This window comes from Octopus sinensis, linkage group LG18, assembly GCF_006345805.1.
Source record: "Octopus sinensis linkage group LG18, ASM634580v1, whole genome shotgun sequence".
NCBI classification, from domain to species: domain Eukaryota; kingdom Metazoa; phylum Mollusca; class Cephalopoda; order Octopoda; family Octopodidae; genus Octopus; species Octopus sinensis.
Window position 1 is genome coordinate 6,695,096 of NC_043014.1, and position 15,000 is coordinate 6,710,095.

Genomic DNA, 15,000 nt, shown 5'->3' on the forward strand with positions numbered 1-15,000 from the left:
ATTCCGCCGAGGTCGACTTTGCCTTTCATCCTTTCGGGGTCGATTAAATAAGTACCAGTTATGCACTGGGGTCGATATAATCGACTTAATCTGTTTGTCTGTCCTTGTTTGTCCCCTCTGTGTTTAGCCCCTTGTGGGTAGTAAAGAAATATGCTATACAATGCAATAGAAATTTATATAGGGTCAAAGGGCCACTATCTGACTGGGGTAACCCAAAACCAAGGTAACGTAGTGGACAAAGGCAAAAACAACAGCAGGAATTTTCATTCAGTTTGTAGGATGACCAAAGCTGAACTAAATGAAAGCTAATTATGTTTTTAATTAGCTAAAAACCAAAACACGAACCAAACATGGAATTAGAACAAATAAGGAATGAACTTGAGTTGAAACCTTAATAAAGGCGCAGGTGTAGCTGTGTGGTAGAACATTTGCTTCCCAACCACGTGGTTCTAGGTTCAGTCCCACTGCGTGGCACCTTGGGCAAGTGTTTTCTACTATAACCTCGGGCCAACCAAGGCCTTGTGAGTGGATCTGGTAGACGGAAACTGAAAGAAGCCCGTCGTATGTATATGTGGGAGTGTGTGTGTGTGTGTGTGTGTGTGTGTGTGCGTTACGAGGACGTAAACACACTAACCCCGGTTGTCAGGCAGTGATGGTGGGGAGGGGACAACCACAGCCACAAACACACACACACACACACATATACATATATATATATATAAATAGGTGAATGAATTATCCTATGATTGCATAATGCACCCTTTATTCCTTTGGAATGAAAACATGTTGTCTTCGAAACATATGTCGAGAGTAAAGGAATTTTGTTAACATCTTCGTTCGACTCCATTCTTTCATTTATCCATATATAATATATATATATATATATATATAGATATATATATATATCTGCAGCGGTGGGCACAGTTAACCAGAAAGTTAGCTTCGCGAACCGCTAATCCGCTAACTAAAAGGGTCAACTCCGCAAACGCTAAAACCGCTAAGCAGGTGGAAAAAATTAGCGAAAGGTAACGCTAACTAATAACCGCTAAATTCTACGATTCGAACTTAGACTCAGGTTGTTTTTTTGTTTTTTGTTTTTGTTTTTTTAGCTCTAAACCCCCTAAAAACAGACCTAGAGATCTTAAATTTTCATGTTGTAGCTTAGACATAGAGCTTTCCAAAAAGGTGTAGCATGCCAAGATCAGATGATGATTAAGGTGTACGCAAATAATTAAGTGGACAAATGAAATTAAAGATTAGTTCTTCAGTCAACATACATTTTATTTACTGTACAAAAAGTATTAAGCAAATCAAAAAGGTACAGTATAACATAGGGACCATACTAAAATCAGATGATGATCAACGTGTACTGCTCTGGCTGGGCCTTCTCCATCGCTTCGATGTGATGCTGGTTGCCCTTCATAAACATTAGTCTCTCAAAGTTATCATCTGACAGGGCGGCTCTCTTGGCTCTCAAAATATCTTTGCGTATAGAGCAGTGGTTTTCAACCAGGGTTCCGCCAGTACAGTCCAGGGGTTCCGCAAGAAGTTACAAAACTGCTAAAATCGGCAGTAATTTTTAATTCTCCTGTGCAGATATGTGTGCATAAGACAATTCAATTATTGCACAGGGGTTCCTCGAGCCAGTGGAATGTTTCCTTGGGGTTCCGCTCCAGCAAAAAGGTTGAAAAGCACTGCTATAGAGAATAGGCGCTCAAGTGCAGTACTGGATGGTATGACGATATTATACTTGGAGAACAGGTTGATCAAGACCTGTTCACCCAAAAAGGCAACTTCAGTCAGGATCTCCTTCGAGACGTCCTCCAGCTAGGTCTTCACCAAGTTATGCACCTTGGATTTCAGTGACTTGTGGTTCCTGCTCTCCCGGAACAGAATGATGTTGCTGAAGAAATCATCTTCCTCATTGCTGGTGGTGCGGCTGCTCTCCTCATTGGTCTCCGTTAGAGCTGTCTCTGCGAGATGGTCTCCATGGCGTTCGTTACTCTGCTGACCTGGCTGTTATTATACTGCTCCAGCCTGAACAGGCGAAACTTAGGGTGGAAAGCAGCGACCAGCTGGTACTCCAAGTCTTCTAGGAGGAGCCCAAACCTTTTCGTGATGCCTTCCATTATCGCGTCTACTAGAGGACTGCAGTACATATGTCTTAACTTGGTTTCCTTCAACTTCCTGATGGTATCCGCAACAGTTGGCAGAAGGTTCCCAAGATAGGCCTGGTCCTCCCATTGGATTTTATCCAAGGCCTTGGCAACATTAGACATCACCAGGGCGTACTCCGTCAAGAAGCCGACATCAGAATCAGTGAAGGTCTGCAGCTTCAGCTGTGTCATCACCCTGGGGACACCTCCCCAATTCTTCTCCAGCAGGTTGTTGAGGACAACAACAGAGATATAGTTAGAGTTCCATCTGGTACTGTTGGGGACCACCAGCTTCCTCTTCGACGCGTCCAGAATGCTGTCTGCCACCACTGTGGTGCGGTTCTGAAGATTCCACAGCCGCTGTGCCTCGGACATGGCCTTCCCGTAAGCCGACTTGAACGAAGCGCTGTCAAGAGATTTGTCGACATCCACGCTGACTACCAAGCTGAAGGTATATGTAGATATGTACGCGCGCCCTCTGCCAAATTGCCAAATTCACTCACAAGGCATTGTGAGAGAATTTGACAGACGACCCGGCTATAATAGAAAACACTTGCTCAAGGTGACTCACAAAGAATTGTAACTTAAAATTGAAAATATATGTGGTGTGTGTGCACCCACCAAATCTTTTTGGTTTCGTTTCGTTTCTTTTGTGTTAAATTCCTATATAATCGCAACCTATAACATTTTAAAGGTGTATGTAGCAGATTTCCTTCGAAAATATTCGTCTTTTCTGAAAGTTATGAGGAAATAAAGTCGTGGTAGGAACACACTCGTGTGGAAATGCCACTTAATTTTAGTCGAATCTTTTCGGTTTGAACGGCAGTTTTTAACATAATTTCTAGGTAACTAAAAAATTTAATTTCTGCAGTTTCAACCAATCACTGACGTCTATTGAGGTAAAAAAAAAAACATTCTGTGCCGTATGAATATGTCCCTCGTTTAAGAAACAGATTGGGTTTATTTACATTTGTGAAGAAAAAAAGATACCCTTCCCACCACCCCTAAACTTAACCCTAACCCTAAAACAGATTGAAATGCAATAGATCGATTCTATGGTCATAATTATGGGTGACAATTTCATATGACATCGCTAGAAAAAACTGCCGTTCAAACCGAAAAGATCCATTTTAGTCACCTATGTAAAAATGATGTTTTATTTGTAAAAATCATTTCCGTTTTGTACCGGAGTTCAACGACGTTATTTATCTACATAATCAACAGTTTTACGAATCCCAGAATATGAAAGGATATAAGTAAATAAATACAATAAGGGATGTTGCACTTCGCCCTAACAAGCGAACTTTGGCTCGCGGTATTAGCGAGTTCAAATTCCGCTGAGGTCGACTTTGCCTTTCATCCTTTCAGGGTCGATTAAATAAGTACCAGTTACGCACTGGGGTCGATGTAATCGACTTAATCCGTTTGTCTGTCCTTGTTTGTCCCGTCTGTGTTTAGCCCCTTGTGGGTAGTAAAGAAATAGGTATTTCGTCTGCCGTTACGTTCTGAGTTCAAATTCCGCCGAGGTCGACTTTGCCTTTCATCCTTTCGGGGTCGATAAACTAAGTACCAGTTACGCACTGGGGTTGATATAATCGACTTAATCCGTTTGTCTGTCCTTGTTTGTCCCCCCTGTTTAGCCCCTTGTGGGTAGTAAAGAAATAGGTATTTCGTCTGCCGTTACGTTCTGAGTTCAAATTCCGCCGAGGTCGACTTTGCCTTTCATCCTTTCGGGGTCGATAAACTAAGTACCAGTTACGCACTGGGGTTGATATAATCGACTTAATCCGTTTGTCTGTCCTTGTTTGTCCCCCCTGTTTAGCCCCTTGTGGGCAGTAAAGAAATAGGTATTAGCAATACGAGATGGGAGATAAATCTAAAGAAATCATTTTGTGGTGGAATAATATTCAAAGGGGGAACAACTTTACCTCGACACCGTCCTCATGCGAAAACTCTGAAAAACTTCGGTAGGGAATCTTTGTCTTTTAATCATTAAATTAGGGAAATAGCTTAATTCCTTATTCTTCTTAAACGGTTAGTATATGTGCCGTTAATCCCTCGTGTTAATTAAATGTATACACTCACAAATTTAGTTTTAATGCAAATTTGGGGAAGGTTTCTTTTTTCCGGGTTACCCTGGTGTGAAGAAGGATTCTTCGACCTCGAAGATGTTCCCCCGAGTTTGACTTGAAAATTTTGAAGTAAAAAAAAAATGCAGTAAGGTCCCAACACTTTCACATACTTTACCAAGGGTACTACTAGCGAACAGTGGTCCAGGTGCGCGCACTTGCGCATCCGCGCTAGCTAGTCGTAAGTAGTCGATCCTACAACGACTTTTTAACCCTAACCCTGACCTTAGTTTGTTTATAAAAATAATTGGCGAACCGAAACTATGCCAAACTATGCCAAATAATTTATTTAATTAGTTTAAAAAATTATTTACTTTGTTCGAAAAATATTATTTAATTTCCTTTGATATGTATTCAGCCTTGAAATACAAAAATACGCGCAAGTCGTTGTAGGATCGACTACTTACGACTAGCTAGCGCGAGTGCACGCACCGGGACCACTGTTCGCTAGTAATACCCAACCAACAATATAACTGGGACGAATTTCATCTCAGCTTGGGTGGTTGACGTGCTAGAAATGGCAGCCAAATTCCCATTATAACCTTCCTACTCTTAAAATAAACGATATAAATGACTAAATTACATAATATAATATTAAATATACACGCAAGTCTTTATAGGATCGACTACTTACGACTAGCTAGCGCGAGTGCGCGCACCGGGACCACCGTTCGCTAGTAGTACCCACATACTTTACCAAGGAGGTTTAGCGACATCTAGATGATATAGATTTTATTAAAACCACCTTTTCTTTCATACCTGACGGAGACACTAAGTTACATGATAATCCTCTTCCGTTGTTATAAAAATCACCTGAAAGTAAATATAACCTTTGTCCTCTGGAACTCTGAGTAAATCATCGAGATATATTTTTGTCTTTAAAGAGTATCCGCGGTGCCATGAAATGCCGTATGTTTTTGTTTTACTTCTGATATTAGACCCCTTATCTTGACCTTGGCAATAAAACTCCCGCAAGTCATCTTGAATTTATAGTGTCGGAATTTAAAAGACTAATGAATGCTGTTTATTTTTTGGTAATTATCACTTGACCTCTAGTTTATTAAAAATAATAAAAGTTACCTTTCTTGCGGCGTAAAAAATTCTTGTTCAGTGTTAATGCTTCATTCTAGGTAAACTTAGTCATGCGAGAATTTTAAGCCTTAACGTCCCTTTTTTTGTTTTGGGGTTTAGTTTTCCTATGAGTGTATCGAGGTTTTCCTTAACTAACGTGTGTCTTTCTTTCATATTGTTCAATGTTTCAGGACATTACAGCATCATTTAAAAAAAGGTTTGGCTGTTATTTCTAGCACCCCGAATGCCTATATTCTGTCGGCGGTCGACTTTGCCCTTCATCCTTTCTGTGTCGATAAAATAAGAATCACTTGAATACATATATATCATCATCATCATCATCGTTTAACGTCCGCTTTCCGTGCTAGCATGGGTTGGACGATTTGACTGGTCTGGCGAACCAGGTGGCTGCACCAGACTCCAATCTTGATCTGGCAGAATTTCTACAGCTGGATGCCCTTCCTAACGCCAACCACTCCGAGAGTGTAGTGGGTGCTTTTACGTGCCACTGGCACAAAGGCCAGTTACGCAGTACTGGCAACATATATGTATATATAAAACATCCATTGATTGATTGATTCTAGTTTCAGCTCATGAGCTATGGCCATGCTGGGGCACAGCCATTTGGTGTTGCTACTTGGTTTTACTTCACAAACGCTTTCTAGCAACTGCCATTTGGTGCATGAGAGAGTTCGATGCAGCTGCCCTCATCTGCACCTCCTGCCGTGAAGTTGGTTCATCTGGGACACCTGATAGGAAGAGATCCAGTTTCATTTTAAAGACATCTGCATCCACCCCATGCAGGTCTCTCAGGTTCTTCGGGAGGATATTGAAGAGCTGTGGGCCTCGGGCAGCAAGTCATTTTCTTCAAGGAAGGTGATCAGTTTCCTTCTGACTATTCGTTCCATGACCTTGCTGATGTGTGAGGTCAGAGAGATAGGTCTGTAGTTCTTGGCCTCCGCTCTGCTACCTCCTTTATGAATGGGGCATATTTTACCTTCCTTCAGTTTTCTTGGAAGTTTGCCAGCTGCAAGGAAGCTCTGAAAGAGAAACTGCAGTGGTCTTGCTAGGACTCTCTTACATGCTTTTAGGAGGATTGCCGGGAATCCATCGGGGCCAGTAGCTGAGTCTGTTTTCATTTCATCTGGCTTGCATTACAGACATGAAGTGTTGAAGTTTCACGTCGATGTCTGGCGAGGAGAGACATTTAGGCCAGTTTTGTTTGAGGATCTCTTTCTCAATTTGTTTCCAGTTTGCTTTATGGTAGTTCAAGATGGAAAGATTCTGAGGGTTTCTTGTAGGCTGCATGTCCGTGCTCTCTTTTGGCCCGTACATGGTCAGCTCTACCATGTTGTGATCCGAGAGTAGTGTCGGTGTCACTTTCACATTATGGATGAGAGCCATATTATTTGTGAAGCAGAGATCCAGTGTGTTACCTGCCCTGGTTGGTTGGAGTATTACTTGCTCCATGTACAGGGTGTTGATGAGGTTCAGGAGGGACCTCGCCTGTCCTCGTTCACATCTTGTCATTCCTGGGAGAGAAAGGCCCTTGGGCCATCTGACATTGGGTAGATTGAAGTCTCCCATAAGAAGTACACTTATGTGTTGTTCTAATGTGATTAGAACTTCTTCTATTTTTATAAGGCAGTCTTCAAACTTGCCTACATGGCTTGGGGCATCTGGAGGGCGATATGTAGCACACACAACTACATCGAGTTGCCTTATGTGTACAATTAGTGTGTCACACACCGAGTTTGAGTATGACAAAAGGACATTGTTCATGTTTGCATGAGTTGGAGAGTGTGACCAGAGCTGACAAGCTTAGGGGCTGCACCATACTCCAGACTGATTTGGCATGGTTTCTTATTTCTTTATTGTCCACAAGGGGCTACACACAGAGGGGCTAAACAAGGACAGACAAACGGATTAAGTCGATTACATCGATCCCAGTGCGTAACTGGTACTTATTTAATCGACCTCTGAAAGGATGAAAGGCAAAGTCGACCTCAACATAGGTATTAAGTCGATTAGATAGAGCCCAGTGTGTAACTGGTACTTAATTTATCGACCCCGAAAGGATGAAAGGCAAAATCGACCTCAACGGAATTTGAACTCAGAACATGACAGCAGACGAAATACCTATTTCTTTAGTACCCACAAGGGGCTAAACATAGAGGGGACAAACAAGGACAGATAAAGGGATTAAGTTGATTACATCAACCCCAGTGCATAACTGGTACTTAATTTATCGGAGGGCGGTGAGCTGGCAGAATCGTTAGCACGCCGGGCGAAATGCATAGCCGTTTTTCATGTGCCGTTACGTTCTGAGTTCAAATTCCGCCGACCAAAGCCTTGTGAGTGGATTTGGTAGACGGAAACTGAAAGAAGCCCGTCGTATATATGCATATATGTATATATATATATATATTATATATATATATATATATATATATATATATATGTATATATATGCGTGTGTTTGTCCCCCTAGCATTGCTTGACAACCGATGCTGGTGTGTTTATGTCCCCGTTACTTAGCGGTTCGGCAAAAGAGACCGATAGAATAAGTACTGGGCTTACAAAAGAATAAGTCCCAGGGTTGAGTTGCTCGATTAAAAGTGGTGCTCCAGCATGGCCGCAGTCAAATGACTGAAACATGTAAAAAAAAAATATATATATGCATCTGTATATGTTTGTGTGTTTTCCCCTGCTACATTGCTTGACAATCAATGTTGGTGTGTTCATGTCCCCGTAACTTAGCAGTTTGGCCAAAGAGATTGATAGAATAAGTACTAGGCTTACAAAGAATAAGTCCTGGGATCGACTTGCTCAACTAAAGGTGGTGCTCCAGCATGGCTGCAGTCAGACGACTGAAACAAGTAAAAGAATAAAAGAATGCATATATACATACACATATATGTATATGCATACCATAAATCCTCGAGTATAATCTGCATTTTTTCCCCCAAATTTAAAGGTCAAAATCCCTAGTGCGTACTATATACGAGGTTAAAAATGAAAATTATTTTCCAAGCAATGTCCGAGTCTCTATTTGCTGTCCAGCAATGTTTATTCAGACGCATTTTGTGATGTCGGGTGTGAAAATACCTTAAGCTAAGCCTGAAAGCAATGAAGTCATAAAAGAATCATCCATAACTTGCAGTAAGCAACATTTATTAAACGTTATTACTGTTATTTCTTTATTTTCTGCAAACAAAATGCACAAAAAAGCTACACCTTTGCATTATGTTATACATACAATAATATAAAGGACGTTACCGTATACATTTTTACAAACCAAGGACGTTATATAGACCTCCTTGACTCAAGTATTATACACAAGGTTTAGGTTTTTCAGAGGTACAGACCCCTAAAAATCCCCTGCATATTATATGCAAGGGCGGACTATACTCGAGGATTTACGGTTCTTCACTCCAGAGCGTCGGCTGCGGGGTCATTCCGAAAAGCTCTACCTGCGACGATTTCGTCTCAATCAAAGGAGAAGAGCTTTCTCCATCCGGGTTGCGGATCCGTGGAACAAGCTGCCAGACGAGATGGTGAAGATGCCGACGACCGCTTTGTTCAAAGTCTCCCTTGACCTCAAGTGGCCTGAACTCTTTACATGAACACCACCCTGTACTTAACTCCTTGTCCCCCTACATGGCCTTGCTATTAGCTTTTGAGCCAAATTAACTAACTAACTAACTAACATATATATATATATATGTAAATGGCACCTATGCCAGTGGCATGTAAAAAGCACCCATTACACTCTTGGAGAGGTCATGTTAGGAAGGGCATCCAGCCAAACCAAGCCAAATCAGACTGGAACCTAGTGCAGCCCTCCAAATTACCAGTTCCAGTTAAACTGTCCAATCCATGCCAGCATGGAAAGCAGACGTTAAATGATGATGATGATGATAAAAGAAATACACATTGTGCTTCTTCAGTTTCCTTGTACTGATTTCGCTCACAAGATATTGGTTAACCCTCATCTATACTATGTCTAACGAAGAATATTTCGGAGAAGATATAGATGAATAACAAGTGCTTTTAGAGGAAAGAAATGTAGACAAACAACAACCGGTGAGTGTATTTATAGACATCGTTAGTATAGCTCTTTCAAAATATAATGGATTTTTTTTTCTTTTGCAGGTATTTACGAAATTCTTGACAATCTTGAGAATATGGTATGACTGGAGATGTTGCCTAACATGTTTCCAAAATCTCTCTTTGACTGGAGAAATGTCAGGGTACTCTTTTCTAAATCATTATGGCAAGTATTATGTAAGCAACAAAATGCTTACCACCACTGTCCACTGTTTAGAACTAAATCTATAAACTTATTTCCACCATGTCCAAACTTTCCACTTGTCCCTGCATTTATCTGCTGCCAACCAAAAAGGTACATCGTTAACCAAGCACCTCACCCCTACAATGTGTCCGAATTGGTCGTAAGTATTAAAGAAAAGGCAACACACGTTGATAAAATGATCGCCTCAGTTCCTGACAAAACTATCTGTAGCTACATCACTATACTTGAAGGTCTCAACATGCCCTTGGACGGGATAAAAGCACTCTTAGGGGACAACCCGGAATTGCTGAAGATTCCTGTAAAAAATTGGCAAAACGTTCTTAAGACACTGAATGATTATGGTATCAAAAACAAACCAATGTTGAAAACTTTACACAACTATCCCCTTATTCTTGGCCAGAACCCTAATCAATTAAGTACCGTATTTAACAGTTTACGGACGTTGAAGATCTCTGATAACAGCTTGAGGCAGATGATCACTCATAACCCAGAGATTGTGTCTTTTGAACCAAATTTGTTGGTGAAGAGAGCAAGGGAATTACAGACTCTGTTTAAAATGGATGATGTTATTTTATTTATCCGAAAGTCTCCGCACATTCTCACCGAAGACTGGGAGATGATTAGGAAGAAATTCAATTATGTTTTTTCCGAAATGGGCATCACACAACCACAGATGAGATATTCAAATCTCTTTCATCATTCCTTGGATCATATCAGAACCAGGCATCTTTGGGTGTACAGAACTGGTTTCTTCAAGAAAAGCAAACACAAAGAAGAGAAACAATTGAATCCTCGCCTTGATACGATTTTGGATTTGTCTGACAAAGAATTTGCAGAGAAATTTGGGAATATGTCTAAGAAGGATTACCAAACATTTTGCAAATTGCTACAACAAGAAATTGAAGATGACTACGATGATGACGAGGGTTATGATAGTGATGATGACGACGATGATGACGATGACGATGAGGATGATGATGACGACGACGACGATGATGATGATGATGATGATAAATGGCAGAAACGTTAGCATGCCGGGCGAATTGCATCGCCGTATTTCATCTCTCTTTATGTTCTGAGTTCAAATTCCACCGAGGTCGACTTTGCCTTTCATCCTTTCGGGGTCGATAAATTAAGTACCAGTTATGCACTGGGGTCGATGTAATCGACTTAATCCGTTTGTCTGTTCTTCTTTGTCCCCTCTGTATTTGGCCCCTTGTGGGTAGTAAAGAAAGAGATAAATGATGAATGGTAATAATGATGGTGATGGTGGTGATGATGATGTTGAGCATTATCACATTGCTAATCATCATCATCATCATCGTTTAACATCTGCTTTCCATGCTAGCATGGGTTGGACGGTTCACCTGGGGTCTGGGAAGCCAGAAGGCTGCACCAGGCCCAGTCTGATCTGGCAGTGTTTCTACAGCTGGATGCCCTTCCAATGTTAATAAATAAATATTTCAAGTAAAATGTTTCGTTGTTGTTTTATTAGCTGTAATTAATCACCACAGTGATTAATTTTTTTTAATAATGGGTTTTTTTTTTTCCAATGGATCTCTGGAGTACCGTTCCTCAACAGAGTACGTTGCTCAGAGATCAGGGAATCTCTTCAGGTCAAGCTCTTATTTCACTGCATCGAGAGGTCACAACTCCATTACTACAAACATGTGATTAAAATGTCACAGTGAAGAATCTCAAGACAGATTCTTCAAGGCAGAAGACCTTGCTGCAGACCAAGAACAATATTGTTGGGTAATATCCATAGTCACAATTGGTCATATTTGGAAATCCAACCTGAATGTGTAATGACAGTTGTTCTTGATAGGATCCAATGGAGAAGGACTCTACCCTCGTGACCTTCCGTACTCCCAGGAACAGCAGGCAGAGAAAGTAGGTGGATGGTTGGATACTCTTTTACTTGTTTCAGTCATTTGATTGTGGCCATGCTGGAGCACCACCTTTAGTCGAGCAAATCAACACCAGGACTTATTCTTTGTAAGCCTAGTAGTTATTCTATCGGTCTCTTTAGCCGAACCGCTAAGTTACAGGGACATAAACACACCAGCATCAGTTGTCAAGCGATGTTGGGGGGGACAAACACAGACACACAAACATATACTCACACATATATATAAGTATATATATATGTATATGACGGGCTACTTTCAGTTTCCGTCTACCAAATCCACTACAAGGCTTTGGTTGGCCCGAGTCTATAGTAGAAGACACTTGCCCAAGGTGCCACGCAGTGGGACTGAACCCAGAACCATGTGGTTGGTTAGCAAGCTACTTACCACACAGCCACTCCTACGATTATGATGTTAATTCCTCATGACTCTCCATGCTTGTGGCAGCATGGACAACGGATGTTAAATCATCATCATCATCATCATCCAGTGTTTTCAATCCGGGTTTTGTCCCCGTTAGTGGGGGTGGCCAGATCTACCTCAATACCATAGCAACTGAGGTAGGCAGGTGCAGCCCTCCTCAACCTTTGGGCTGGTTGGTGCCCATTCTCCTTTGCTATCATGAGACTTTTTTGGGGCTGGATTTTCTACTGGGAGCATGCCCTTGCATACCCCCAACCTCAATTTCTAGACATGAATGATCCTGAAACCAAGGCCTCTACCACAATTAAGAAGTGTGGTGGAAAACTAGCTCAGGACAGCAGGGACACTACTCCCTGAGACCCCTTTCGGGGCCCCCCTGCTTATGATGATGATATCAAATGTTTTAAATGAGAGCCATTTAAACTATGTTGCATTTGCATTGTTATCAACATCAAAATGAAAATCAAATGGAAATTGTAGTTAAGATACCCATGCCGGTGACATGTTAAAGGCACCATCCGAACGTGGCAGTTGCCAGCGCCGCCTGACTGGCTTCTGTGCTGGTAATACATAAAAAGCGGCAACCGATCATGGCCGTTTGCCAGCCTTGTCTGGCCCCTGTACTGGTGGCACGTAAAAAGCACCCACTACACTCACGGAGTGGTTGGCGTTAGGAAGGGCATCCAGCTACAAGAAACACTGCTAGATCAAGACTGGAGCCTGGTGCAGCCTCCATGGCTTCCCAGACCCTGGTCGAACTGTCGAACCCATGCTAGCATGGAAAACGGACGTTAAACGACGATGATGATGATGATCAAGAGAAGGAGTGAAACATTGCCTTACTTTCTACATCGGGGAACAATAAAGCACGGCTCACAGACCAAATATGGTTCACGGCTTCGTTTCATCCAATCTGTTGACTCCACTAAATACGTGACATTGCATACAAATGTTTCTCATTTTGCTTATCTTTGAGGAATGTTTAAAATCCTTATCAGAAAATACAGCTCTGGCCAGAAAAACAAATCTATCTTTTGCATTTTATTGACTGTGGCCATGCTGGGGCACTGACTTGAAAAGTTTTAGTCAAATGGTTCGAACCCAGCGCTTATTTTTTTTTTTTCTTCAAGCCAGGTACTTATTCTGTCAATCTCTTATGCTGAACTGTTATGTTATGGGGATGTAAACAAACCAACATGGATTGTCAAGCAGTGATGGAGGACATGCAAAGACAGACACACGCATATATATTCTTTTTGTGTAGTCATTTGACTTTATATATATATATATATATATACTCTTTTACTTGTTTCAGTCATTTGACTGCAGCCACGCTTGAGCACCGCCTTTAGTCGAGCAAATCGACCCCGGGACTTATTCTTTGTAAGCCCAGTACTTATTCTATTGGTCTCTTTTTGCCGAACCGCTAAGTGACAGGGACATAAGCACACCAGCATCGGTTGTCAAGCAATGCTAGGGGGACAAACACAGACACACAAACGCACACACACACACACATATATATACAATGGGCTTCTTTCAGTTTCCGTCTACCAAATTCACTCACAAGGCTTTGGTCAGCCCTGAGGCTATAGTAGAAGACACTTGCCCAACGTGCCACGCAGTGGGACTGAACCCGGAACCATGTGGGTGGTTAGCAAGCTACTTACCACACAGCCACTCCTGCACCTATATATATATAAGTTCAGCAAAATTTAGATTCACCAGAATTTGTGATGAAAACTCTACAGATGGAGAAGGGCCTTCTTCTACCATGTTCTTAATGATGAAATTAACCTCTCTGTCTATATATCTATCCTCTCTGTAATGTTGGTAAATGAAATAAGTATAAAAATGTACATTGTCCATTTAATTTTTAAAATTCTATATGTGGCTGAAGATTGCTCGACATTTTAAAACTGATGTAATACTTACATGTAATACTTAAATGAAGTAGCATGAAACGATTGTACTACACTACCTTGGATATCCTTGTTGCTTATTTTGATTATAATCACCCCATTTGATATACATATACATATAGGCGCAGGAGTGGCTATGTGGTAAGTAGCTTGCTAACCAACCACATGGTTCCGGGTTCAGTCCCACTGCGTGGCATCTTGGGCAAGTGTCTTCTGCTATAGCCTTGAGCCGACCAAAGCCTTGTGAGTGGATTTGGTAGACGGAAACTGAAAGAAGCCCATCGTATATATGTATATGTATGTGTGTGTTTGCTTGACAACCGATGCTGGTGTGTTTACGTCCCCGTCACTTAGCAGTTCGGCAAAAGAGACCGATAGGATAAGTACTGGGCTTACAAAGAATAAGTCCCGGGGTCGATTTGCTCGACTAAAGGTGGTGCTCCAGCATGGCCGCAGTCAAATGACTGAAACAAGTAAAAGAGTAATATATACAGAGGCAATGACGAAAGACCGAGACGTCTGGAGATATGCTATAATCAAGAAGACCCAGCAAGTAAAGTGAGATCACAGCTGTGGCCTGTACCAGTGTCACATAACCAGCCCTTTTAAAAAGTACCTTTGAATCGTCAGAGACCTATTGAGTCAAGTAAAATCAAAATCAAACCAAATCAAATCAAATCACAATAAAAAATGGAAATTGTAGTTGTGGTCGATGCCAGTGCCACCTGACTGGCTCCCATACCGGTGACATGCAATAAGCACCATGCATGCATGGGTCATTGCCAGTGCTGCTTGGCTGGCTCCCTGTGCCAGTGGTACATAAAAAGCACCATCCAAACATGGTTGATGCCAGCCTCCTCACCCCGACTGGATCCTGTGCCAGTAGCATGTAAAAAGCAACATCTGAATGGGGTTGATGCCAGGGCCACCTGACTGGCTCCTGTGCTGGTGGAATGTAAAAGACACCCACTACACTCGCGGAGTGGTTGGCGTTAGGAAGGGCATCCAGCTGTAAAAACTCTGCCAAATCAGATTGGAGCCTGGTGTGACCTCCTGGCTTGCCAGCCCTTGGTC

At 41.8% G+C, this 15,000-nt stretch overlaps 1 protein-coding gene across 5 annotated transcripts; it reads left to right on the top strand.

Moving 5' to 3' along the window:
* Positions 1-4,015: 4,015 nt before the first annotated feature.
* Positions 4,016-10,953, top strand: LOC115221586 (transcription termination factor 4, mitochondrial). 5 transcript variants are annotated; one of them, XM_036510687.1, is made up of 3 exons: positions 4,046-4,190; positions 9,512-10,650; positions 10,908-10,953. In XM_036510687.1, the coding sequence occupies exons 2-3, from the start codon at positions 9,559-9,561 to the stop codon at positions 10,914-10,916; spliced, it is 1,101 nt and encodes a 366-aa protein (XP_036366580.1). In that variant the 5' UTR covers positions 4,046-4,190; positions 9,512-9,558; the 3' UTR covers positions 10,917-10,953. The 5 variants fall into 5 exon arrangements, with proteins under 5 accessions (XP_036366577.1, XP_036366580.1, XP_036366579.1 ...); XM_036510686.1 differs by having other exon boundaries at positions 9,512-10,678; positions 10,909-10,937; XM_036510684.1 differs by lacking the exon at positions 10,908-10,953 and having other exon boundaries at positions 4,016-4,123; positions 9,512-10,703.
* Positions 10,954-15,000: the final 4,047 nt, after the last annotated feature.